The sequence below is a fragment of the Stenella coeruleoalba genome (assembly GCF_951394435.1).
Source record: "Stenella coeruleoalba genome assembly, chromosome: 17".
Classification (NCBI taxonomy): Eukaryota; Metazoa; Chordata; class Mammalia; order Artiodactyla; family Delphinidae; genus Stenella; species Stenella coeruleoalba.
In genome coordinates this window covers 918,283-944,733 of record NC_137163.1, presented here as the reverse complement: position 1 = coordinate 944,733, position 26,451 = coordinate 918,283, and the positions used below count along the sequence as shown (strand labels likewise).

Here is a 26,451-nt window from a genome sequence, read left to right as displayed (position 1 = left end):
CCTCCTCGGCTTCCTGCAGCCCACCCCTTTTCGAGGACACAGCCCTTGAGAAGCCTCGTGGGCACCATATGCTGTCACCCTGGGCTCCTGTCTGGTCACCTTTGTCCACAGCAGGCCTGCCTGGCGCTTGAGCACATCAGATCCCAGCTTGGCAGGAAGCTCTGCCCTACTGTAAAAGACACGGGCTGCTGCGGGGGAAGGGCGAGGCTTGGGCAAGGAGAGCTGCACAGAGGGTGGACCCAGACCTGGCAGCTACAAGAGAGGTTCAAAGGCAGAGAGAACAGGGCTTGGGGGAAGGCCAAGCGTGGGGCCACCACAGTTCTGGCTTGGAGGTGAGCTATTCACGAGATGGGGACTGCCCGAGGGGCAGCTGTTAGCATTTCTAGAGCCTGAGGCATAGCCCCAAGTGATAAACGGGGACAAATGAGACTAGGGTGAGTGCCACTGCCCGCAAAGGGGCAGGGGGCCCAAGAAGTCCAGCCCTGAGTGCAGAGGCAGTGCTGCTGGGACTGGAGGGCCAGGGAGGCCCAAACAACTGGCACCCGGGCCAGGGGAAGCCCCAGGCCGATGGGAGCTTCAAGACGAGGCTGGGAAGTGTCTGCTGGGCTAGGCAACCAGGGGCTGTGCCGACACAGAGGGCCAGGCGGCGGCGAGGATGGGCAGCAGGCAGCTAAGTGTGGCAGTGAAGGGAGGCCTGCACAGGAAGGGGCCGAGAGGTGGAAGGGGTCTGTGTTGGTTAGAAGGTGCGGGTAGAGGTATGGCAGTGTAGAGGGGGAGGGGCCTTTAGTACACGCAACAGGGATGGGTGGTCGCATCCAGAGGGAATCGGAGAAGGTCATAAGGCTACAGGTTGCAGCACAAAGCTGGGTGATTGTACACATATAATTACACACACACACACACACACATTGGGGAACATGCTGGAATATTTTGTGCCTTGTTTTATTAACACCAAAATGTGCAGCATCACATTTGAGGAGACGTCTTATTGAGCACGACGTGGAGGACGCAGGTGGCAGGCGCTGAGGGCCTCTGGCCTCTCCCTGGGCAGAACCTCCCTTTCCTGCGAGGGCCTCCCTCAGCGATAGGCCCGGCCAGGTCTGCTAAGAACAGCTGTGCACCAGGCCAGGTGAAACCAAACTCCTCAACAAGCACGTGAAGGCCCAGAAATGCCCCAGCTTGTCCGGTTCCCCAGTGACCTTTCCCATTCGAACCAAAGTCTCTGCTGTTACGCCTACCTGGGTGGTGGCTTTGGTAAACAGACTGCGAGCCGCCAGGGAGCAGGTGTCCCCCTACCCCACCTCCCCTCCGTTTACCAGCTACGCGGTCAGAAGTGCTGCCTCGCTCGGCAGTCTGGTTCCTTACATCGTTTCCCAGCCAGAGCAATTGGGGTTCCTTATACTTGAAAAAAAAAAAAAAAAGAAAAAGAAAAACCACCTATTTAAAAAGAAATGGCGCAAACGCTAATTTACCAGTACTAGCACCTACTGTGGGGGGTTTTAAGCATCTGGTGCCCAAATGTGCCACTCCAGATCTACTGTCCGGAGGTAAAAGAAAAGACACAAGAAAGCTAAGGGGGGAGCCTGGGACAGATTTTGGGGGGCTTGGTGACAAAGGTGCAAGGAATGCAGAACAGGGTGGAGTTGGGGTCTGCTGGGCACCTGCAGGGCAAGGACCACTCCCACCTCACGGGGCATGGAGACCCCTCAGAGCAGTGGGCTGGGGCTCAGGTGCCACTGCACCTTGTCCTCTGCCCTCATGGAACAAGAGCTCCGCATCCAGCCCCTTTCTGCGGCATGGCTGGGGATGGCACCTGTGAACATGTGTCTGCCAGGGACCTTTGTGAGGGCAGCACCCACAGTCCTGCACAGGGCAGCCCCTCGGGGGCCACCACCCCACGCTGAAGGGATGGGCCGCCAGGAGAGCTGCCAGGAGGGTGGAAAGGGGCAGGGCAGGAAGTGAACCCGGCGACCACGGATACAGGTGGGGAGGACAGGTCCTGGGAAGGGGGGAGGCCTTGAGAGAGGACGGGGCTGCCAGGCACAGAGGAGAGGCCGCAGCACAGCCAGAAGGCCACGAGCAGAGGGGACCCCTGAGACACAGACACCCTGAGACACAAGGACCCCAGAGAATGGGGGACTGAGGCACAGAGGCGGGCCCCCTGAAAGATGGGGGACTGAGGCACAGAGAGATGGGTCCCTGAGGTGATCCAAAGGGGACCTGAAGCCCAAAGAAATGGTGCAGTCAGACGCAGGTCAGGTGGCGCTGAGGGTCCAGAGACTGAGGTGTGAGAAGAGCGGGAACTGGGGAAGTAGGGCGGGGGGCAGCTAGGGGCTGGAGCCCCCAGGGAGGAGAGGCCAAGGGGCAAGAGGCAGGGAGGACCACCGGGTGCGCCTCAAGCGGAGCCAAGCTCTGGCTGTGCTCAGCCCGGTTCCGAAGGCTTTGGCTGAGGACCAGGTGTCCTGCCTGACCGTGATGCCGGCACCCCGACCTGGGCTGGTGGGCCAGGAGACTCACTTCTTGCTTTTGAACGTACCCAGGAGCTTGGGCATGAACTTGCCCACCTTGCTGTCCCTGGTGTCCTCCGCCGGGCCCTCCCCGGCCCCCGGGCCCCCGGGCTCCTCCTTTTTGCAGAAGACCTCGAAGCGGCTGTAGACGCGCTTCTCTTTGCGCATGCTCTCCATGCGGTGCAGCAGGCGGTCGCGCTCCGCTGCGCTGGCTGGCAGCGTGCGGTTCAGCCGGCCTTGGGTCCCCAGGCGGTCTGCGAGGCAGATGGCGGAACATTCGTCCTTGTCGGACACGTCAGGGGCCCGGCCGCCGGCAGCTGGAGGGTGGCCCAGCTCGGGGCTGCTCTGGGCCGGGGTTGGCACGGGGCCTCCGCGGTGCTTCTGGCCGTGGGCGCTGATCTGCTCCAGGATAGCTTTCGTATCATCCCGCAGGTTGCTGCTGTACAAGGCGTTGGCCGTGGCCGAGGCCACGCAGCCCCGCGGGCCCCGCTCATCTCCAGTGGCAGCCTCGGTGCTGTCAGCCCGGCTTGGCGATGGCCGCCGGGGGCTCTCAGGTTGCCCATTCTCCTGTGGCACCGGGAAGCTACCCTCATCCTCCACGCGCCGCTCACCCTTGGGGTTCAGCAGCTGCCGCAGCCGCGCAGATCCCCTGCGCAGGATCTCCATGGGGCCGCCAGGCGCCTCCTCTGTGGGCCCGGTCTTTGGAGACTCCCCGGAGAAGGGGAGGGGGAGGCTGCCCCTGTGCTCCGGCACAGGGGGCACCGGGGGCACCGGGCTTCCCTTGTGCTCAGGGTAGGCAGAAGCGGGACTCCCCTTCTGCTCGGTAAATCCCGTGGTGGGCCTGTCTCTGCAGCTGGGAAACCCTGCAGTGGGACTTCCCCTCTGCTCGGGGTAAGCTGAGGTGGGGATCCCTTTTGGCTCAGAGTGGGGCGGCTGGTGCGCCCCAGGCCCCTCTGGTGGGGGGCTGTCCCGCCCTTGCGGGGAGGTGGAGCGGCCCTGGGTGGAGAGGAAGCAGGAAGGCAGCCGGTCAGTGCCGCCGCTGCTCCCACCCAGTGTGTCCAGCAGCTGCGTGGCGGTGAGAGCGGCGGCTCCCGGCTGCCGCTTGGCCTCCTGGTGCAGCTGCTGCGTGAAGGAGTCGCGCAGGTCTAGCAGGCAGCTTTCGAGGCTGCGGTGCTCGCTCCCACCGCCCCCAGATGCCGACACCTCCTCCCGCCACGCCTGGGACAGGATAGCCTTGCTGTGGCTGGCGACCGTGACTGCTGCCCCCATGCCGCCGGCGTCTCGAGTCGGGCCCTTGTATTTCTCCAGGAGCTCGGCCACCTTGGTGGAGACAGCAGAGCGCATGGCCTTGCCACCGGACGCCGGCATCTCGCTCACCACCTGCTCCTTCTCCGCGGTGGCCACAGCAGCTCCGCCTGTGCCCTCCGCCTGTGACGCGCTGAAGATGAGCGAGGAGCGCAGCCGCGAGCTGCGCTGGATCAGCGGGTTCGGGCGCAAGCGGAAAGTGTCCTGCTTGGCCAGGCCGGCCTGCAGGCCCTCGGGCTCGGAGCTGTCGCCACCACCGCTGCCGGAGCCCGGGAAGGACGTGGGCACACGGAAGCTCGAGGTCAGCAGGTCCCCGGCGGCCACCCGGCCCCCAGAAACCAACACGTCGTCTTCATAGGCCTCGGCCTCCATGGGTGCGGGCAGGCCCTCGTCGCCAGCATCCTCACCGTGACAGCCGCTCAGGTAGGAGGCGAGGCGCCAGTGCCGCAGTCCCGCCCGCCCCTCGGGCCGGCCTCTGCGCTCTGGCTCTGGCTTGGGCACAGTCTCTGGGCCTAGCCTCGTCACCGCTTGGCAAGGGAAGCGCTGTCCCAGGTTGGGAGATGGGGCCCCGGCCGGTTCCAGACCGCGGAGCCTGGGCCCGAAGGCAGGGTCAGAGCCATGGCGCACCTCCCGTGAGGCACTGGATGGCACGTAGTCCAGCCGCTGGTGTCCGTCCGGGCCGAGCTCCGGAAAGCGCTGCCCGGCGCCCAGCGTGAAGTCGTCATGGTCCGCGAAGCCAGGGCGGCCAGCGCGCAGCTTCTCGAACGGGCCCTGTGGGCGCGCTGGCGCAAGCTGCGGATCCCACTGGTAGTGCTGCTGGTAGAGCTGGTCGCGGTGGAAGTGGCTGGTCTGGAAGCGTAAGTCATCACCGTAGCCGAGGAATGTCTGCCGTGACACCTGTCGCGCGGCAGCGAAATTCTCCACGGCTCCCGTGCCGTCAGCGGCCGCGTAGCTGTGCCTTTTGAAGGCGTCCATCTCTTGGTGCCGTGCCTGAAAGAAGCCCCGCGGGCCCAAGAGCTCCCCGCCTGGTCCGGCCTCGGTGTCCAGATGCCGCGACAGTGGCCACAGCCCCGTGTGCGGCTCCAGGGCGCCCCCCGGCATCCGCGGTGACTCCTCTCGACGGAGGGCCGACAGGAAGTGGCGGTCGGGGTCAAGGAATGAGGGGAAGCCCAGGCCTTCTTCCCGAGGCGGTGGGAACAGGAGGTGGGCTCGTTTGGGTAAGGAGAAAGGGGTCAACGCCCCGGTCACCTGGCCACCCATGAGGGGCCCAGCCCCCGCGTATGGAGCCAGGGCGTAGGCGTCCATGCGAGCTAGCGCCCCGGCGGAGGGTACCAGCGGCTCGGACTGTGCGAAGAGGATGCGGAATTCCTCATCGAAGCTGGAGACCAGCTCGCCCTGGAACACGTGTGCCAGACTCCGGTGGATCTTCTCGAAGGACCACATAAAGCTGGGAGTAGGGTGGGGCCAGTCAGAGGGAGGGGGCGAGACCAGTCGGGGGGAAAGGGTGGGGCCAGGGTTAGAGGGAAGGGGCGGGGCCGAGTAATGACCCAGGCCAGGCTGGGGCAGGACCGGCTGGAGCTGTGTCAGGGGCTCCAGGAGGAGGGCTTCGGGAGAGGAGGCCCTTTAATGGGGAGGGGCTGGGGGAGGGCAACGGGGCTGCGCGCACCTGTAGCTCCCGCTCATCACCACGGCACAATCCACTAGGAGGAACTTCTCCTTCACGTGGCCCTTGAAGGACTTCCCGGTACGGCAGTAGTAGGTGGGGCCCGCCACAGTGCGCACGCGTAGGAACTGGGGCAGGAGAGGCGTCATGTCTCTGAAGAGGGATCTTACCCCTTCCCTCCCAGCCATCCCCTCCCCCCCTCCGGTCACTCACGTCCACGTGGTGCAGGTTGATGTGGCACTTGTCAGCCATGTCCAGGAAGTGCTGCGCGTTCACCTCATCTAGGAGAATGTAGACCGGCACGCGGCGCGCAGCGGCCTCCAGCACTTCACTGAGAAGGTCCACGTCGGTGAACATGTCCATCACCACGGCCACCACCTGCGGGGGGGTCGAATCAGGGACGGAGGACAGACCCCTCCACGGTCCCCACCATTCTCTAGCCATACCTCCACGCCCCCGCCCCCAGGGCAGGTTGTCTCTGGATGCCAACAATGGCCACTAGCTCATCCCAGGGGAGAGTGGGGCCCTGTCATGGAATGGGGGTGAGAAGGGAGGGGGCTGTCAGAGGGGATATGGGCTGCTGGTCTGCTAGGTGGCCTATGATGGAGCCTGAGGCAGGCACAGGGCCTGCAGCCTACTGGGGGCGGGCTGTCCTCCAGCTAGGGGCGGGTGTTCAGCCCAGGGCAGAGCCCTGATGGCACAGGGGGCAAGGCAGATGAAGCCCCCCAAACACCCCTGCCTTACAGACGGCTGAGCTCCCAGGACCCCAGGGCAGGTATCAGGGCTGAGCCCGAGGCTCCATTTCTGCCCCTGGGAGAGGGTTGCCCCGGGGCGGGGGCGGGGGGCAGAGGCAGAGGCAGGGGTTCTTAGTGTCTGAACCTGCTGCCTTAGGGTCCATGGTTTAACAGCCTCCCTTTGCTATTTGCCAACTGTTTGGGGTGCTGAGGGCACAGGGGTAAGAAGCTGTCAGCTAGGTCAAGGGCAGGACTAGAGAGAATTCTCTCAACAGTAAAGCCAGGCAAGGAGGGACCCCAACCATCCCAGAGCCCCTGAGTTTCTGGGCACTGGCCATGACCCTGGGCAAGCAAACCTGTGCAGTCTGCAGCTTGAAATAACCAAACCCCTGATGACCCGGGAAAAAGTCTGCCAGGGAACCCTCATCACAGCTCGAAGCCTGGAGACGCCTAGCCAGCCAGCCCTGGCCCCGCCCTTGCTCCCTAAGCTGGGCATGCTGGTATTTCTCCTTCACCCTCACACTCCTATTCATGCTTCACGGTCCAGCTCAGGCTGCCCTTCCCCACTGCCTGCTGAGCCTGTGACAGCACACCTGCTGGGCAGAGCGGATCATCCTTCGAGCCTCATCCTTGATGCAGGGGCTGTCAGGTGGCGGCGGCTGCACCAGTGTGGTAACCTCAGTGCCCTGGAAGCCGAAGGTCAGGGGCCAGCCCAGGTCGAGTTCAGGCACTGCCTGGTCTGAGTTCACAGGCCAGTAGGTGCCCGAGGAGCCATCGAAGTCCATGTTGGGAGGGCTGCTTTCGGGGGGCTCGAGGGCAACGTGCTGTGGGGCCCGCAGGTGGCGGCTCACGTGCTCCAGCTCCTCAGGGCACAGGAAGGCAGGTGCCCCCTCGGACGCTAGGAAGCTGCTATAGGCCTCCGGCCCGCCCTCAGCCAGTGCATCCACTGCTAGGCGGTAATATTCTTTGTAGTGGGGTGGCAGGTACCCGGGTGCCAGTGGGTTATCCCCCTGCGAGGAGCTCTGGGAGCGACGGGCCATGGCGGGGCCAGGGACCTGGGGGAAGGGCAGGAAGACACGTTACAGAGGCAGGGGCTCTGGGCCCCCCCACACACACATGCGGACACACATCATAGAAGGGGCTGTCAGTGACCTTGCGTGGGCTGTGGAGTTCAGCCCGTGCCTGGAGGTCTTCCAGGGCAGCCCCAGAACCTAGCATGCCCCCTAGCTGGGGGAACATCAGAAGAATGCCCCGACACAGGCACCCCAGCTGTCTCTCGCCGCTCTGGCCGTACCAGCCAGGCCCCTGCTTTCACCAGGAGCCAGGGAGCATCTGGTGCCCCAGCTTCCTGCCAGGGGCTCTGGCTCCACACAAAACCCACTCAGGTTACTTTATGGCCTTGTGGACCCCTTCCTCCATTAAAAACAAGAAAACACTAATGATATGATAGTTGGAACAAAGAAAATATAATCCAGCCTTTACTGTTATATTTACTTTTTTCTTCTGATTTTATGACATGAATGCATTTTCGTGGCCCCTGGCACTGTGCGTGCTGGACAAGCTGGGCCGCTGCCTGTGTCTCTGCCCCCAGTGCCGGGGGAACCTGGGCTGCTCCCTGTGCCTCTGGCCTGTTACCTCCACTGTAAAATGCACCTGTCTCAGCCATAAAGAAGACGGAAATTTTGTCATTTGCAGCAACGTGGATGAACTTGAAGGGTATTATGCTAAGTGAAACATCACAGAAAAACAAATACTGTATGATATCACTTGTATGTAGAACCTAAAAGAAACACAACAATCTAGTGAACGTAATAAAGAAGCAGACCCAGATATGGGGGAGGGGGAGGTACAAAGTAGCGGGTGCAAGACGGGCCCAAGGATGCCTTGTGCAACAGGGGGATAGAGCCAATAGTTTGTAGTAACTGTAAATGGAGCGCAGCCTCTAAACATTGTATTAAAACATTTTTTTTTTAAATGCAGCTGTCAGGGTTGGCCTGATAGCACACCTGGCCCAGGACACAGAGCTTGTCCCGGGATGCAGCGTTAAGCCCCATCCACAGACCCTGGCGGCTCCTGCACCTGCCCTACAGGGCCACACACTCTGAGCACACAATCCACTCGCTGACCTCTCAGCCCTCCGAACCCCGACCCCTGTCCACCATCCCATCTCAGACACCTGCCTGGGCCACACCCCGGGCACCAGCCCTCCCCGAGGCCTGTAATCCTGCCAGGAGCTTAGAGGCCTGTCCCTGCCAAGCCCGGCCCTGTGTGGCAGCAGCAACCTTTCCAAGTTTCTGGTCACTGCCTGGCTCCCTGCCGCACTCCGGAGGAAGTCGGAGCCCTTTGCGGTGGCCACTGGGCTCGTCCCGCGCTCTAAAGGTGGTGCCTCCCCACCTTCACTGCTCCCCCCAACTTCACATCAACCACGCCCACAGGCTCCACTCCAGCCCACCTGCCTCCAAAGGGCCGCATGGGGGCCTGGCCTGGGTAAAAGCGGTCATTGGTCCTGGAAGGCCAGGTGGGGGCTTTATTTGGCTCCCAGGGCCCATCGCCCCAGGACCCCTGAACTGCCTGGATGCTCATCCCCTAGCCTGGAAGGAGGGTCCGCTGGAAGCCAACCCTGCCTAGCCTGTGGCTTCCTGAACATCGGTCCTGGCTGGGGAGGTGGTTCTGCCAGACTGCCCCCCCACCCCCACCCCCTGCAGGTGCAGCTGGACGCTGCTGACTGGATGGGATCCATGCCCGCTGGAGACTGTTGCCTGAGAAAGTTAGGGGGTCAGGATGACCTGGGGAACCTCTCCTGCCTACCTTCCCTGGGAGGTGACAGGCTACTGAATGTGACATGGAGGTGGGGATGGGGCATACCCGCGTGTCATTCAGTCACACCTGGCGGAGATGCTACTTGTCTGAGTGTCTGAGGAAAAGCTAGTCTGCCATGCCTTAGAGGGGGCACCGTCCCCCGACGGTATCCGGTTACATACGGCCTCGTTGTACCAGGACCAGACCGAGGCTGAGCACACGCGGGTACGAGGTGTGGGCCTGCCTGTACTAGGTTTTCACCCTGTACCTGATGACACCATTTTGTGGGGGGGGGGGGTCACACTGTATCTCTTTTTTTTAATTTAATTTTTATTGGCGTATAGTTGCTTTACTATATTGTGTTAGCTTCTACTGCACAGCAAAATGAATCAGCCACACGTATAAATATATCCCTCCCACTACACTACAGTGCGTCAGGCAGAGCTCCCTGTGCTATCGATATGTTCCCATCAGTTGTCTATTTTATACGTAGCATCAGTAGTGTCTATGTGTCAATCCCAATTTCCCAATTCCTCCCACCCCCCCTCACACTGCGGGGGACCCCCGTATCTGGAAGCAGGGTGTGTGTGTGATCTCGAACTGTATGTGACTGGGGTGGGGGGCGCTATCCCGCTGACAGCCTTTGAAGGTGCCGCTTCCCAAGCCGGGGAGACCTGCTAGAAGTGAGGTCATCCCCTCCTACGTCACTGGGGAAGGGAATCAACACGAACTGTCCAGGCTGCATGCAGTTGGGGCACAGGGGATCCCAGGTGGGCAAGGAAACTTCTCATCCGACAGGACTGGTCAGGAAGGGGCACCCGTCCAGTGAGCCCGCCAGGTGGCCCTACCCTGGCCCACACGGCTATACCCACGGTCCCGAAGACCTTATTCCTTTGCCTGTTTCCTTTCATGGGTCTGCACACCCCTGAACTGTGGACTGGGCAGTGGCCACTCCCAGCCAGCTGTGGAGAAGCCAGCAGCGTGCCTCCTCTCACATTTGCCTACCAAATGCCGGCCCTAAGGGAGGGAGGGGCGCTTATCCCACCCAGGCCGATGACTCAGAAGGAATCACGGTCTTTGGCAGCTGACCTCTGACCTCTGACACAGCGACAAAGCCTCCAGGCACGGCCCTCTGGGCTCTAGGGGGCTCCCATACCAGGGGCCTCCACCGGAAGTCTTTCCCACAGGGCAGGCCTGGGGTTTTATCCGGAGGGAAGGATCTGGGGCGAGTGCACGCGGTGGACGGACCCTGCGCCAGGCAGACAGAGGCATTAGGCTGAGTGGAAGAGCATGGGGGTGAGATCCCGGCAGGGGAGGCTCATGGTCTGGAAGTGGGTGAGCTGCAGTTTTCCGGTGCGTACTGCAGGGCCGGATGGGGTTACTGAACCCCAGGGAGTTAGGCCGACTGGGCCGGGTGTCCCATCCACCCACCCAAGTCCAGGGACTTGGGCGCCAGGGAATCGGGGCCTTCTGCTCTCCCTGCACCCTACGGAGGGAACCGGACCGAGCCCTGGCCACTCGGGCCACCCACAGGCCAGGCCATGACGGCCTAGAAGGGGCGCCCCAGGGAAGGGTCCAGGCCAGGCCCGGCACCCTCTCCGGACTCCAGCTAGGCCGCGAGGTTGGGAGCAAGTCGGGCCAGCCTGGGCTGGCTCGACCCGGGCCCGGCGCCTATTCCCGCTCGGCTCCTCCTGGGCCGGCGTCGAGCGAGGGCGCCCGCGTCCACACCGGCACACGCGGCCGCGGCGCCCCCTCGCCCCCAGCTCGGGCAGACCCGCCCGACCCCCGTGCACGCGGCCGCGCTTGCGCTCCCACCGCCCCGCTCTGGGTTGCGAGGACCCAGCCCAGGTGCGGGCCGGCGGGCCGCCCAGGTGAGGCCGCGCGGCGGGGGGTCGCCGGTGGTGCCGACCCCGCCCCACCCCGCCGGCCCGGCCGCGGCCTCCCCCTCCCGCGCGCCCCGCCCAACTGAAGCCCGGGGAGGGGGCCCTACCTGGCCAGGTGCGCGGGGTCTCGGGACAAGGGCAGCAGGAGCCGACCGCCGCCCAGCGGCCTCGCGGTCCGGTCGGTCCGGCAGCCACTCCCTGCCGCGGCCCGCCCGCCGCGCTGCCTGATTCACGCTCCCGCCCCCGCCCCGCCCGCAGTCCCCGCCGCCTGCCTGTCCGGGCAGCACCTGGGGGCGGAGCGGCCCCACCCGCGGCGCGCCCGCATTCCTCCGCCAGCCGCCCGCCCGCCGCCGCCCCCGGGACCCCCGCCCGTGCCCCGGCTCCCCCGGACCCCGCCCGCGCCCCGGACCCGGGCGTGCCCCCCGGCGGCGCAACCCGGGACCCTGGCCCGCTACCCCCGGAGACCGCTGAGGCCCCGACTTCCAGGGCCCCGCGCCCCCAGGCGCCCATCTGTTCGCCGAAGGCTTAAAGTCCCTGAGCCTGACCCCTGAACCCTCGCCCCGGAAGTCAGGGTGACTCGAAGTTCCGGCTCAGTCGCTAGGAAACGGGCCAGCCCCACGCGGGGGGCGGCGCTTCTGGCCTCGCCTACTGGCTGCGGAAGGCAGGTGGAGCAGGTGAGACAGTGGGGGCGGTGCCGAGCCCCGGGCAGGGCAGGGCCTGGGGACCTGTGAGCACAGGGGCCCCGCACCACACCCGGACGTCCCCCACCCCGACGCCCGCACAGAGACGCCCGCATACTCGGACGCCCATAAGTACCTGGGACCCCCCCGGGCACACAGGGACCCTGACCGCAGATCCCCGACACACGCCGACCCCACACACGTATAGGAAAAGCACTGCACCCAAGGGACCTTCATTCCCACACGTGTGGACACCACCCCACACCAGTCCCCTCCCAGACCGATCCCGGCACCGAGCCCCCTCCACATAATTGGACCCCACTGGCATGCCCACGCTCACGCGTAACAGACCCTGACTGCATGGGGTCCTCTGCACACACCTGTGGACAGGGGACTCTACAGGCACGCAGTGACCTGCACACACAAGGGATGCCACATGTACAGAGCGCCCACATACATAGGACCCCCCGTGCACACAGAACCCTGCCTCCATACAGGACCCTACAAGCACACCGAGTCCTGCGCCTGCCATACTGGGACACATGCCAGCTTACACCCATACAGGACGCTCTGCAGGCACGGTGGGCCCCTCATGCACTGACCCCCACAGAACCCTGCAACATACAGGACACTACGTGAGCACTGAGAGTCCCTCACGAACTGGGGACCCTGCATTGCCGACTCCCACACAGACATGGGACCCTGCAAGCACTCTGAGCCCTACATGCTCCTTCCGTGTGCGTGTGTGCACACATGCACAGACACACACGGAAGCCCTCAGCTGCCCCTCGGTGCCTCGGTCCCCCCAGCGTCCCCCGCAAACACTTCAGATCCCTACTCAGAACCCACCGCCTGGGGCTGGCCTCCCAAGGAAATGAATTCTGGGGTCAGCTGAGTGGACTAGGGAGAGGGGTGTTGCTTCCAGGCCCTGACAACACCACCTGCTGAGGCCAAGAGGAGAGAGGGTTGGGCATGCCCGGTGTGGGCGGGGTGGGGGGGGTGTTTGTCAGTGTCTGGTGGCGGTGCTGGGGAGGCTTCAGCCAGGCAGGGTTGGCTTAGGCTTGTGTTTAGGATGAAGCTGGTCCAGCTGGCAGCCCAGTGGTTTGGAGCAGGGAGATGGGTACCCGACATCGACCCTGGGGTGAGGATAGGTGAGCCAGGGTGGAGGGGCCAGGGGAATGAGGGCAAGGGGGACAAGCTGTGGCCAGATGTTCTTGCCAAACATTCCCACTCAGGCTGCTGGGCACACCCCCCCCCCCCAAGAACCAGGGGCAGGCGGGTGGGCCAGGAAGCCGGCAGGAATCTGTGCTGTCGGGGTGATCCTGTGTTCCCCAGTTCGGCACCTGCTGTCCGTCCACACAGGTCCAAGCCAGTGTGTGATGCTGCCCCTACGGCCGCTGCCACTCTGACCACACCCTCCCTGACCTTTCCTACTCACCCGCAGGAGGATGAGCAGTAAGAAGGGGGGACCCGAAGCTGCCCCAGGGAAGTGGCAGACGTCCTTCCACAGAGCCAACCCGAGCCGCTGCTGGTGAGTGTGAGCCCTCTGACCTCCAACCCTGCTCAGACCCTGACGCGTGATACATGCTATGCGGCCACCCAGGGACAGTACTTCTGGGAAGACCTTTCTCTCTGAGAATGGCCTTCAGGGGATCTCCGAGTCAGGCTTGAGTGTGGTGGACTGAGAACTCAGAGCTCAGATGTCCATTCCAGACCCTGACCCTGAGTCTTGTACCCCTGGGGCTGGGACTGGGGTTGGGGTCCCGGGGACAGTGTTCAGAGGAACGTGGCTTTAGGACACATGGAGATGGGAAGCAGGCCCGTGTGGACTGAATATAGGTTCTGAAACAGGGCAGGGCTTGAGTTCATGTTGGGGATTCTCAGACTAAGCATGTGGTCCACTCTGACCCTCTGCTCCACCTAGGCTATCCTGTGCTTTTTCTTGTCTGCTGCCTCTCCCTCAGGCCATCCTCTCTTTAGCCACTTCCAGGCTGAAAGGTGACAGCTTGTCCTTGGCCTCCTGGTCCTGCTATGGGCCAGGAAGGGCATCTCTTCCCATGTCCACCCCTACCCATTGTTACTCTTCTTCTCTGAGTCCCATTTCTTCTCCGTCATGACACTCATCTGAGTTCTTTGCTAAGCTGCCAGCACCTTCCAGGCTGCGGCTCCGGGTCCTCCCAGTACTGGGATCTGTGCTTGCTAAGAGAGCCCCACACCCTGTTGCTCTGCTGCAGCCCCTCTGCTTGGAGTGGGCCTGGACCCCAGAGGCCTCCCAGATCCCAAGACCTGGAGGGAGGGTGGCGACTGCTCTCCACGCCAAGCCAGGTTAGCCCCTAGCTCCCCAAAACAGCCCCAGCCTCATCTGAGGCGGCAGCTGTCCAGGAATGAGGACCTGTCCAGGAATCAGGCGCCACGTGTGGCTTCCGCCATCTCAAGCCCTAGGAACAGGCTCTGCTGTAGACAGGAGGCTGGGCCGGTGGGCCAGGAAAATGTCGGGGAGGGAGGGGGGATGACGGACCTCAGTTCTGCTACCTGCTGACTGTCCACCTGGGCCCTGGACCCAGCCCTCACCCCACACATTCCGAGCACTGTGCTGGGCAGCTCCCGCCCCGCCCACCTGGCCAGGATGCCTGGGTTCTCTGCAGAGACACCTCTGCCTCAGTTTCCCTAGACAAGCTCCCTCCTTGGGCTCCCTCTACCTGTCAAGCATCGGGCCAGCCCGAGAGGGCTTCCTGTGCAGTGGTCTCTGCCGTGCCCTGTGTGGTGGGCACCAGCCTCACTGTGCAGACATGAAAGTGGGCCCACAGGTGTGCCGCGGCGCACACCCACCGGGCTCCGGCCTCCTGGAGCCCTGCGGGACCTGTAGGTGGCTCGCGGGGTCACCACGCCCCCGGGGCTTGTCCGGACCCTCCCGCACCTCCACACCCCCTCCAGGCCTTACCGGGTCCTGGGTCCGAAGCGCCTCAAGGCCCTCGCACCGCAGTTGCTCCAAGGCCATGGCCAGCTGCAGCCCCTCCACTTGCACCCAGGCCTGCTCCTCCTGACACAGCTGCATCTGCAGCTGGACCTGCCGCCGCTGCTCCTCCAGCAGCAGCTGCTCCTGGGCCAGGCACAGCTGGACCTCGCGGAGCCTCAGCGGCTCGGGGCCCCAGCCCGGCGCGCGGCCGTCCACCCTGCAGCCTATCACGTCCGCAGCGGGGGCCGGCACCGGCTCGGACCCCAGAGCGATGGCCGTCTCCGGCTTATTGGCTAGCTGAGGCTGCTCTGGTCTGGCCACTCTGGGGTGTCCCCGGGCAGCCAGCTTGCTGCTGGTCACGTGCCCCGCAGGGGCCACCCCTGCCTCGTCCCGAGGGTCCCTAGGGGCAGGGGGCGGCGGCTCGGCCTCGGGGCCCTGCTGGCCCGTGGTCTTCTGTGCCCTGCCCGTCCTCCTGGCCCGGGATTTGCGAGCTCGACTTCGTCTGCCAGACATGGCCCTGACCTGGCGCCTGTGTTACCAGGTGTCTGCTCCCCGGGGGCCCGGGCTCATCGGCTGGCCGGCCTCAATCAGGCGGGCTCAGAGGGCATCCCTGGGAGGCCACGGCGGTGGGCCCTCTGCTCCTGCAGCCCCTCGTGTCTGCCCTTCCCCTTGGCTGGTGCCCACAGCACCAAGGCTCTGGCCTGGGCTCTAGCTGTGGGCCTCACAGCCCCACTCTGCACGCAGGCTGGGCCACGCCAGAGAGTTTACAGGGACTTGGCAGCGCGGTGGCTCACCCGGCGTGAAGGCTGACTGACGGGCTGACACAGCACAGGATTGTATGGGCACGGGCCTCTTTGGCCAGACTGGGAGGGAGACTGAGAGAAACTGGAGGAGGTGACGCCCGGCAGCCAGACCGCCGGGTGTGTGTAGCGATGAGTCTGGTCTTGCCCTGGGCGGGCACCGGTGCCCCACCACCCCTGTCCCACCCTGTCCACCCCCGGTCTCAGGAAACTCCAGCTGCAGCCCACAGGGCTAGGAGCCGCCTCCCCAGACTCCCTGGCCATCCAGACAAGACGCTCCCCAGCCACAGACAATCCTAACCCAACTACCACGGGAGCCCCTGGCTCAGCCCGCGCTCAGCACCTCAGCCCCCAGCCAGCGTGCTCGGAGGAGCCTGGGGCGCCCAAGCTTGTCTGTGGCGCTCCCTCGTGTGGACTCCTGCTGGGGGCCAGGCTGCGCCGGGGGAAGAAACTGGACCTTGAAAGGTCCAGGTGGCATTTTGTGGACTGAGATGGGGTGGTAGGAAGAGCCGGCCTGCCCTGAGGTGGGGCAGGGCTCTTGGGGACGCCCTGGTTGGGGGGTCCGGCTGCTCAGCCCGCAGGGGCCCAAGGAGACCCCACGTGGCCAGCCTTTGGAGCCCTGGGGACGCAACTGGGGGAGGAGGTGCAGGGGCAGCCTGAGTGCAGGTGGGAGGGAGGCTTGGGACCGACTCCTCCCCAGCATTTCCCCAGCCCGGGGCCGCTGACTCACACCCACGCCCAGGGCCCCATCCCAGCCAGCTCTGTCACACCGGCTCTACTGGTTTGCCTGGCCCAGCCCTGCCTGCTGCACCCCCTCCCGCTCAGCCCTTTCCCCAGAGGCTTGGCGGGGAGGTCGACAGCCAGCACCGCTGGGGAGCAGGGTGGGCGCCCCGCAAGGGAGTGGCACCAGGGGGGTGGGGGGAGCAGTGTTAGGGGTTGGGTAGGGCGGGCAGAGGGTCCGCCCACCGGAGGCCTCTCCACACCTGGGCTCCCGAGCCTGGGCTTCGGGCCCCAGGTGCGGGGCGGTCCTGCCCGCGGGCGCTCGCCCTGCGGCGCCCCGCGGAGGCCGTGTTTGCTGCGAAGGCCGTGGCCCCGTCGTGGTGGCTTCGCGACGCGGCTGCAGGCGGCCGCTCCTGCACAGCCGGGGCGCGGCCCCTCTTCCGGTGGCCCGTACATGTCCGCAGCTCCGCCGCGCTGACCGCCCCCCTGCCCCCGGGAAGCCAGGAGAGAGGAGCCAGCCGGCGACGGGGCCCGCACCCCGGAGCGCCCCGAGGCCCCGACAGGTGAGAGCCCGCGGGCCCCGGCGCTCTCCGGCCGGCGGGAAGGGGCGCCCGGACCGTGCGTGCGGAGCCCCCTCCCCGACGCCTCCCGCTCCAGGTGACGGCCCGGTCCGCCCCGCCGGCCGCCAGCCTCGGGACGTGGGCAACCCGGGGCCGGCGGCGGCCACCCTCCGCCCCAGGCCCTGTCTTCTCAGCGCGCAGCCTCTGCTGTGGCCTCCCGGCAGGGGCCTCCAGAGCCGAATCTTCACCCAAAAATCTTTACCCAGGTCTTGCCTCCTGCGGCCCAGACCCACATCCAGGCGCATCCCAGCCCTCCCCCGGGTGTCCTCGAGCTCCACAGCGCATCCAAAGCGCACACCCGTCACGGCCTTCCTCTCGCGCGTCTGGTCTGCTGCGACTGCTCCCTGCTGAGCCTGTGCCCGAGCCCCCACCCCCAAGGACGGCTCTCTGTGCTCCGGCTTCCTTCACTCCCTCCCACCTTGCTGGCCGCTCACCCCGGCTCCGAGCCGGCCTCTCCGTTCTGCTCGGTCTGGTGGCCACCAGCAGCCAGTGTCGCGTGCAAGTGTGACCCTTCCCAGGGTGGTGCTGGCCTTACCCCCAGATAAACTCCCAGCACCACCGGTCACCTTTGTACCTCCGACCCCCCCAAGGGCCAGGGTAAGGAGCCTGGCCTTGTCCTGAGGACGGAGCCGGACCACAGGAGGTTTGCAGAGCCCTGACTGTCAATTTTATAGAAGTTATATGTGCCCAACGTATGTATCAGAAGGACGTCCAGTAGCAGGAGATCTGGGCTCGGCAAGAGGCAGGAATGAGGGAGTGGAGGACACGGGCAGGTCAGCCGCGGAAGATGTCCCATTAGGATGTCCAGAGGCGGCGGCCGCTGCTGTGCTCTCGACTTTGCAGCTCCGCTGAGGATTGTCTCTAATTGTCCATGTCCTGGCGTCTCCTTCTCAAGGCCCAGGCGCCTGGTGAGAAGTCCAGTCTGCCCTTAGGTCATGCTCCCATTGTCAGGCAAAGGAGGGACGGATGTCTGTCGCCCTTCCCCCATTTTGGTTTCTGTAGTGGGAAGTGGGCTCCCACTGAATTTTCTAGAACAGAACCCAGCCTTACAAGGTAGGGGTTCCGAGTCTTCAACAGGCCAGCGTCACGTGGAGAAGCTGCTTTCCCGCTCTGGGTCTGCTCCAAGAAGTCCATCCAGAGAGCATCTTCCCCAGCCTCCCGTCACCACCCGCGTTCTTGATGATCTGTCCAAACTGTCAGCCAGAGTGTATGAGTTGATATAAAGAAGGTTATTTGGTAGGACGGTATCTGGTCTAGATCAGCCTTGATTAGAGGGCCTTGTGCTGTTGGGCCCACGTGTCACTAGCATCCCTGCCACCACGGCCACTCTGTTCGTGGGCCTTTGCCTAAGCACTGGGTGGCCGAGGAGAAAGGCTGGCCAATGTCCATAGGACAGTTGTGATGTCTACCTGGGTGTCTGATGCCTCCTCTGCAGTGGACCCTCTCTGGGGGCATCACCGTGAGACGCAGAGCCAGCCCCGCACGCTCGTTGCCCGCAAACCTGGCCCCCGCTGCTGGTGCATCCGCGTGCCTTTCCCTGGGCCTGCGTGTCGCTGTTGCTCCAGGCTTGTTCATTTCAGGCTCCCAATGCACCGGCCAAGCCCTTCGCCGTTGCCCTGCGCACCGCACGCCACTCTCCTTCCCATCCACGGGAAGCTGAGAACCAGGTACCCCGGGAGATTTCCCTCCTCCGCTGTCCTTTGGGACCTCCCGAGAGAGGAGCTGTGATGGGGCAGTGGTCAGTTTGACTAGTGCCACCGTGTGGACTGAGCTCTGCGAATCAAGCCCGAGTCCCTCCTCCACCACCTCCCCCAGGAATGCCATTGGCGTGGGCTGGGGTCCTGGGAAGCGGCACCGACCCTCAGCAGAGAGCGGGGTGTGGACATCTTCCTCCCGCTGGATGTGTCCTTTCTGTCGTAAAGGATCGCTCTGTGTGCGCCCGACGCCTCAAGTCCGTGGAGCGAGGACCCCGGCTCAGGGTGGGGAATTCAGGCTGCTTGTCCTCCGGTGCCCCAGTTGGACTTCCAGGCTCCACTGGGGCCGACAGCATCCCGGGAGCTGTTCTCCAGACCTAGAACTGTGTTCTAGCAGGGAAGGCGCAGCCTTGCTCTGGAGCCTGAAGTCTGTGCCGCGGCCCTCCCACCGGGTTGGCTGGGGGTCCCACACAGCATCCTTCTCCCCACAAATACCTGCAGCTTATCAGACCTGCTGGCCACCTGGCCCGGCAGCCTGGCAGCTCACGCCTCTGCCATGGCCTCTGGGCTTGGCCGTTAGCCCGGGTCCCCCAGGCCGTGGGCGGGTGCTGTTCCCGAATACGGCACTTGCTCCGGAGCCTTGAGAGGCCTGCCAAGCGCTGGGCCTCTTTCCTGGCGGAAGGAGGTCCAAGGCGTAGCAATTTATTTTTTCCTTTAAGGTGCCCTGGCGTGTCCCAGATCTGTGAACCCTAAAAACTTCATTAGCGTGGTTCTATCTCCCACCCTCTGGAACTTCCTGGATCAGTGAACTGTCGGGATGACCCAGGTTCCTGTATTAGTTCCCTGTAGCTGCTAAAAGAACAATTAACGCACATTTAGTGTCTTATAACAGCACGAATTTATTATCTTGCAGGTCTGTGGGTTAGAAGTCCGACCTGGGCTTCAGTGGGCTAAAATCAAGGTCTCGGCAAGCCGGCCACGCTTCCTGCAGGCTCTGGAGGACCATCTGTGTCTTCATCCTCTTCAAGCTCCTAGAGGCGCCCACATTCCTTGGCTGGTGGCTTCTTCCTCCACCTTCAAAGTCAGCAACCTTCTTCCAAAGTCACAGCTCCCTCTGCTTCTCCCCTGTCCCCCTCTTCCACTTGTAAGGTCCCTTGTGATCACGTTGCACCTACTCAGATAATCCCGGGGGGTTTCGCTATCTTAAGGTCAGCCGATTGGCAACCTTAGTTCCATCTCCAATCTTGATTGCCTTTTGCCATGTAACACAGTGTATTCACCAGCTCCTGGGGACAGGACAAGGACGTCGTTAGGGGGCTGTCATTCTGCCCACCGCAGTCCCTATGAGCTATATTGTGACAGGAAGCCAGAGAGTAACCGTGGTCCTGAGACAGGACAGGGAAGGCCTGCTGCGTGGACGCTCTGCAGGCACGGACAGGAGGAGAAAGCTATGGCCAGTCAGCCGTACACGCCACAGTGCCAGAGGCTGTGTGGATCTGCTGCAGTGGAGACACCACCTCCAGCCTGGCAGCCCTGATTGCTTCTGCTGCCTGCGTAAGTTTCCTGTCATCCACCATCTTCCACGGTTATTTGTTTCTCGCAAAGGCCAGACAGGTGAGTTTAATGGAGATGTGATGGGCCCCACCACATCTGTTTTCCTCAAATCTTTTTTGTTGTTGTTCGTTTGTTTAAATTTAGGCTTTATTTTTTTAGAGCAAAATTGAGGGGAAGGCACAGAGCTTTCCCATAGATGCCCAGTCCCCACACACGCATAGCCTCCCCCATTATCAGCATCCCTCACCAGAGTGGGACACTGGGGACAAGTGGTGAGCCTACAGGCACCGTAATCACCCGAAGTCCACAGTCTGCATCAGGGATCTCGGCGTCGTGCATTTTACGGATTTGCACAAATGCATGACATGTGTCCATCACTGTGGTATCGTACAGAGCATTTTCACTGCCCTAAAATTCCCCCGTGTTCTGTCTGTTCCTCCTACCCCCTTCAGTCCCTCACAGCCACCAATCTTTTTATTGTCTCCATAGTTTTGCCTTTTCCAGAATGTGAAATTGTTGGAATCATACAGTATTATAGCCTTCTCAAATTGGCTTCTTTCCTTAGTAATCTGCATTTAAGGTTCCTCCGTGTCTTTTTGTGTCTTGATAGCTCATTTCTTTTTAGTGCTAAGTAACATTCCACTGTCTGGATGGACCACGGTTTATTTCTCTGTTCACCTACTGCAGGACATCTTGGTTGCCTCCAAGTTTTGCCTCCAACTGTGAATAAAGCTGCTGTAAACATCTGCGGACAGGATTTGATGTGAACATAAAATTTCCACTCCTTTCGGTAAATACCAAGGAGCACAACTGCCGAATCTTTAGAGTATATTCAGTTTTATAAGAAACCGCCTGTCTCCCAAGGTGGCTGCGCCGTCCTGCGTCCCCACCAGCAGCGGAGGCAGTTCCTGCTGCTCCGCACCCTCGCCCGCGTCTGGCGTCGTAAGTCTCTGCAGTAGGTGCGGAGTGGTCCCTCGCTGTTGTTTTAATTTGCATTTCCCTGATGACAGATGACACAGAGCAGCTGTCATATGCTTACGTGCCGTCGGTATATGTTCTCTGGTGAGGCATTTGTTCAGGTGTTTGGCCCATTTTAAAATCAGGTTTCTTCCTGTTGGGCTTTAAGAGTTCTTTGTATATTTCAGATAACAGTCCTTTATCATTTGTATCTTTTGCAAATGTTTTCTCCCAGTCTGTCTTTTGCAGAGCAGAAATTTTTAATTTTTTAAAAATATTTATTGGCTGCATTGGGTCTTTGTTGCTGCACGTGGGCTTTCTCTAGTTGCAGCAAGTGGGGGCTACTCTTTGCTGTGGTGTGCGGGTTTCTCATTGCGGTGGCTTCTCTTGTTGCGGAGCACGGGCTCTAGGCGCGTGGGTTCAGTAGTTGCAGCACGCGGGCTTCAGTAGTTGTGGCTCACGGGCTCTAGAGCGCAGACTCAGTAGCTGTGGTGCACAGGCTTAGTTGCTCCTTGGCATGTGGGATCTTCCCAGACCAGGGCTTGAACCCTTGTCCCCTGCATTGGCAGGTGGATTCTTAACCATTGCTCCACCAGGGAAGTCCCAAAATTTTTAATTTTAATGAAGTCCCACTTATCACTTGTTTCTTTTTCTTTTTTCTTTTTTTTTTGGATTTATAGCTTTTGCTTGATACTTGGCAAATGCCCTTAGGATTAAGCAACTTTGAATGTTGGGCTTATCTCTTTGGGTTCTGCCTTATCCTAGATGTTGTCCCAGGAATTCCTTACTATTTTTATTTGTTCTTTAATACTTTTAATGGACTTTTTAAAAATTTTTATTGGCGTGCATTTGCTTTACACCGTTGTGTTAGTTCCTACGTACAGCAAAGTGAATCGGCTCTACGAGTACATACGTCCCCTCTTCTTTGGCTTTCCTTCCCATTTAGGTCACCACAGAGCACCGAGTAGAGTTCCCTGTGCCATACAGCAGGTTTTCATTAGTTGTCTTTTTTTTTTTTTTTTTTTGCGGTACGCTGGCCTCTCACTACTGTGGCCTCTCCCGTTGCGGAGCACAGGCTCCGGACGCACAGGCCCGGCGGCCATGGCTCACGGGCCCAGCCGCTCCGCGGCATGTGGGATCTTCCCGGACCGGGGCACGAACCCGTGTCCCCTGCGTCGGCAGGCGGACTCTCAACCACTGCGCCACCAGGGAAGCCCCATTAGTTCTTTATTTTATACACAGTATCAATAGTGGATATATGTCAATCCCAACCTCCCAGTGCACAGTGAACGCTGGCAGAGGCCACTGACCCCTCCAGGTAAGGTTGGGAGAATAGTCATCATTGGGAGAGCACTTGTAGAGGCATCGCATGGTTCTTCTCCAGGGACATCTGGCATCTTCTTCAATCTAGGAGCTGTGAATCTTTGACCTTGACTTATGTCTGGGAACTAGACACTTGTGGCTGATGTCAGATTTCTGGTGGCAGAGCCTGGTGTTTCTCTGACTACACAAACTGAGCAATATCCCGTAGACTGCCCTGCATCTCGCCCCGGGTCACGGCCTCCTGACCACCGCCCTGCCTGCTGCCTATCGCGATACCATCTCACCTGCGAGAGTTAAGCGCTGCTGCTTAGCGTCTTCTGTGCTGGTATCCCGTCACCGCATTGATGTTAGGGCGATGAATCTGGCCTCCCCAGTACCAGCCCAGCCCCCAGAGGAGAGCCACCACTGAGCTCACGGGTGTGTTTTTTCATTGTTTTGATGAAGGGGTGCCCTCTGAGCCTTCCCAGGGGTCCTAGTCAGGTGGAGGCTTCAAGGCTAACATTAGCCATTTCCTGTGAGAACAAAGAAACCAACGTTGTTCGGAAGTAGTCCGCCTCTTCCTGGAGCCGACCTGCAGTTCCCCCCTCCATCTGCTGTGAGCCCTGACTCTGACTGCTGGCCTGGGTGCAGCAAAGGGGGACCTAGGGACTTCAGGCGAGGTCCTCGTGGCTCAGAAAGACCGCTCTCCTCTGGCAAAGGGGCGGGAGACGTTTTCTGGTGCGGAACCAGCAGCTCGTGCTGGCGAGTGTGGCCGCTGCCGGGGCAGCACGAGAGCGTCAAGGACACAGAAGAGCGGAGCCCCCTCTGCTGCCTCCTGCCTGCAGGTCCCCTCGCGTGCCCCCTGCTGGCACAGGAGCTGCGTGGTTTGCTGCGGCCCCAGCAGCACAAAGCGGACCGTGGAAGGGTGGGCTTGATGCCGAGCGGGAAGGCGCGCTGACCGGCGCTCTCGGCCTGGGCTGTGACCCGCACACACGCCCTTCCCACGCGTGGGAGCTTCCACACGGCAGCGTGTGCTTCTGCCTGACGGTGCAACGGTCCTGGGTGTGGATGAAGATTGTTTTCACTTTTTGGAAAGACAGTGAGACCATGTCCCGGGGGCCTCTACATCCCTGGGTGATATTAACTGCGCCTTAAATTCATTCACGTCTCACCTGGAACCTGGATTTCCTGAAACTTAAATACAGAATTGTAAAGCTTACCAACACCAACAAACCTGACATAAAATATAGGAGAATAAAACAGAGTGGAAAAGGAAATTAGTCAATATATACAAATACATGGAACAAACAAGGAAGAAACAGACACAGCCACTGCTGTTCTCATCTCCGTAACTGACCATGGGCTCCCTCCCTCCACTGCCCATTTCACGTGCCCTTTGCCCTCAGCTAGGACACCTGCTGGTCTGGGTTCTTTACCTGAAGGATTTGAATGGTCATCGGTGCTTATTTGTTTGTTGTTTGTTTTCAGTTGCTTTAGTTTTGCATTGACGTCTCCTATCAGATGTGTGAGTAACAGGCTCCCCAGGGAATACCTTGGGTTCCAGACAGTCCTCCTTACCCGCGTGAGGGGCAGTGAACTGACCTTCCTGCGTAGTCATAACCTATTACCCCAGTCAGCGCAGTGACTCCCTTCTTTGTCCGCTAATTTAGTGGTCAGGCAGAGGTCTCAGTGTTCAATTCAAACCATCCTCATGTCACCTGGTGGAAGTGTTCCTATCCTGGGAACTAAGACTTCTCAACCAGCAGACCTCAGAGTCATGCAGAGAGGAAACAAAAATACCTTCGGTGGGCCATTGGACGTAACGGCGAGAGAAGCCGCTTCCGCTCTGCCTGCTGGCGCCTGGCGAGTCCTTCGGCTGGGGGAGCGCCAGTGTCAGTTGCCTAGCGCTGCTTTACAGATCACAGCTCAGTGGGGCCCTCTGTTCAGTGTCTCACAGGCTGCTACCAGGCGTTGGCTGTGGCTGTGGTCTCACCTCGGGGCTCGACTGGGGAAGGGTTCGCTCCCTTGGGGACCTTGGATGAGGGACTCAGTTTCTTGCTGGCTTTCGGTCTTGTTATGTGGGCCTCTCCAGAGGGCGCACGGGCTTAGTTGGTCTGCGGCATGTGGGATCTTCTTGGACCAGGGCTGGAACCCGTGTCCCCTGCATTAACAGGCGGATTCTTAACCTCTGCACCACCAGGGAAGTCCCATAAAACATTTATAGTAATAAAATATTGACCGTATTCCCTGTGTTGTACAATATAGCCTTGTAGCTTATTTATTTTATACACAGTAGTTTGTACCTCTTAATTCCCTATTCCTATCTTGTTCCTCCCCCTTCCCTCTCCCCACTGGTAACCACTAGTTCTCTATATCTGTTCATCTGTTTCTGTTTTGCTATATTCATTTCTTTTATTTTGTGTGTTTTTTTTTTTTTTTGCAGTACGCGGGCCTCTCACTGCTGTGGCCTCTCCCGTTGCGGAGCACAGGCTCCGGACGCGCAGGCTCAGCAGCCATGGCTCAAGAGCCCAGCCGCTCCGCGGCATGTGGGATCTTCCCGGACCGGGGCACGAACCCGTGTCCCCTGCATCGGCAGGCGGACTCTCAACCACTGTGCCACCAGGGAAGCCCCTATTTGTGGTCTTTTTGACGATAGACATTCTGACAGGTGTGAGGTGATATCTCATTGTGGTTTTAATTTGCATTTCTTGGATGATTAACAATGTTGTGCATCTTTTCATGTGCCTCTTCGCTATCTGTATATCTTCTTTGGAAAAATGTCTATTCAGGTTCTCTGCCCATTAAAAAATTTTTTTGACGTTGTATGACCTGTTTATTATATTTTGGTTATTAACCCCTTATTGGTCATATCATTAGCAAATATTTTCTCCCATTCTGTAAGCTGTCTTTTCATTTTGTTGATGATTTCCTTTGCTGTGCAAAAGCTTCTAAGTCTAATTAGGTCCCATTTATTTATTTTTGCTTTTATTTCCTTTGCTTTAGGAGACAGATTCAAAAAAGATATTGCTGTGATTTATGTCAAAGAGTGTTCTGCTTATGTTTTCCTCTAGGAGTTTTATAGTATCCAGTCTTACATTTAGGTCTTTAATCCATTTGAGTTTATTTTTGTAGATGGTGTTAGAGAATGTTCTAATTTCATTGTTTTACATGTAGCTGCCCAGTTTTCCCACACCACTTATTAAAGAAACTGTCTTGTCTCCATTGTATAGTCTTGCCTCCTTTGTCATAGATTAATTAACTGCAGGTGCATGGGTTTATTTCTGGGCTTCCTATCCTGTTCCATTGATCTCCACTTCTGTTTTTGTGTCAGTACCATACTGTTTTGATTACTGTAGCTTTGTAGTATAGTCTGAAGTCAGGGAGTGTGATTCCTCCAATTTTGTTCTTCTTTCTCAAGATTGCTTTGGCTATTTGGGGTCTTTTGTGCTTCCACACAAATTTTAAAATTATTTGTTCTAGTTTGGTGAAAAATGTCCATGGTATTTTGATAGGCATTACATTGAATCTACAGATTGCTTTGGGTAGTATGGTCATTTTAAGAATATCAGTTCTTCCAGTTCAGGAACACAGTATATCTTTCCATCTGTTTGTGTCATCTTCAATTTTTTTTTATCAGTGTCTTATAGTTTTCCTAGTACAGTTCTTTTAATTCCTTAGTAGGTTTATTCCTAGGTATTTTATTATTTTTGATGCAATGGTAAATGGGATTGTTTCCTTAATTTCTTTTTCCAGTAGTTCATTGTTAGTGTATAGAAATGCAACGGATTTCTGTATATTGATTTCATATCCTGCAACTTTACCAAATTCAATGATGAGCTCTAGTAGTTTTCTAGTGGCATCTTTAGGATTTTCTATCCTAAAGTCATACATTACCATGTCATCTGCAAATAGTGACAGTTCTTCCTTTCCAATTTAGATTCCGTTTGTTTCTTTTTCTTATCTGATTACTGTGGCTAGGACTTCCAAAACTGTGTTGAATAGAAGTGGTGACAGTGGGCATCCTTGTCTTCATCCTGATCTTAGAGGAAACACTTTCAATTTTTCACCATTGAGTATGATGTGGGCTTATCATATATGGCCTTTATTATGTCGAGGTGTCTTCCCTCTATACCCACTTTGTGGAGAGTTTTTGTCATAAGTGTATGTTGAATTTAGTCAAAAGCTTTTTCTGCATTATTGAGATGAGCATGTGATCTTTATTCTTTGATTTGTTGATGTGGTGCAGCATACTGATTGCTTTGCAGATATTTAACCAG

At 59.7% G+C, this 26,451-nt stretch overlaps 2 protein-coding genes across 4 annotated transcripts in view; one reads left to right on the top strand and one right to left on the bottom strand.

The window, feature by feature from the left end:
- Positions 1 to 926: 926 nt before the first annotated feature.
- On the bottom strand, positions 927 to 11,116 carry FAM83H (family with sequence similarity 83 member H). Of its 3 annotated transcripts, XM_079901947.1 has the most exons (6): positions 10,999 to 11,116; positions 7,704 to 7,862; positions 6,803 to 7,264; positions 5,689 to 5,853; positions 5,479 to 5,603; positions 927 to 5,259 (listed from the first exon to the last, which is right to left on the bottom strand). In XM_079901947.1, the coding sequence occupies exons 3-6, from the start codon at positions 7,247 to 7,249 to the stop codon at positions 2,514 to 2,516; spliced, it is 3,483 nt and encodes a 1,160-aa protein (XP_079758073.1). In that variant the 5' UTR covers positions 7,250 to 7,264; positions 7,704 to 7,862; positions 10,999 to 11,116; the 3' UTR covers positions 927 to 2,513. The 3 variants fall into 3 exon arrangements, with proteins under 3 accessions (XP_079758073.1, XP_079758071.1, XP_079758072.1); XM_079901945.1 differs by lacking the exon at positions 7,704 to 7,862 and having other exon boundaries at positions 10,999 to 11,108; XM_079901946.1 differs by lacking the exon at positions 10,999 to 11,116 and having other exon boundaries at positions 7,704 to 8,194.
- A 1,903-nt stretch (positions 11,117 to 13,019) lies between these two features.
- The window catches only part of IQANK1 (IQ motif and ankyrin repeat containing 1), a gene marked incomplete at both ends in the record, with an annotated part of 30,131 nt that continues 16,699 nt past the window's right edge, over positions 13,020 to 26,451 (top strand). Inside the window, 7 exon segments of the mRNA XM_079901792.1 lie at positions 13,020 to 13,070; positions 13,072 to 13,102; positions 14,379 to 14,433; positions 14,506 to 14,804; positions 14,899 to 15,153; positions 16,343 to 16,490; positions 16,552 to 16,610. Of these exon segments, the coding sequence (XP_079757918.1) occupies positions 13,020 to 13,070; positions 13,072 to 13,102; positions 14,379 to 14,433; positions 14,506 to 14,804; positions 14,899 to 15,153; positions 16,343 to 16,490; positions 16,552 to 16,610 (898 nt within the window).

Bases quoted from the DNA above. Each gene is read 5' to 3' on its own strand.
- FAM83H (XM_079901947.1), bottom strand. From the start codon at position 7,249: ATGGCCCGTCGCTCCCAGAGCTCCTCGCAGGGGGATAACCCACTGGCA. The intron at 5,854-6,802 runs GTGTGCTGTCAC...ACCCCCCCGCAG, and splicing joins TGATCCGCTCTGCCCAGCAG to GTGGTGGCCGTGGTGATGGA. The intron at 5,604-5,688 runs GTGAGTGACCGG...CTCCTGCCCCAG, and splicing joins TCAACCTGCACCACGTGGAC to TTCCTACGCGTGCGCACTGT.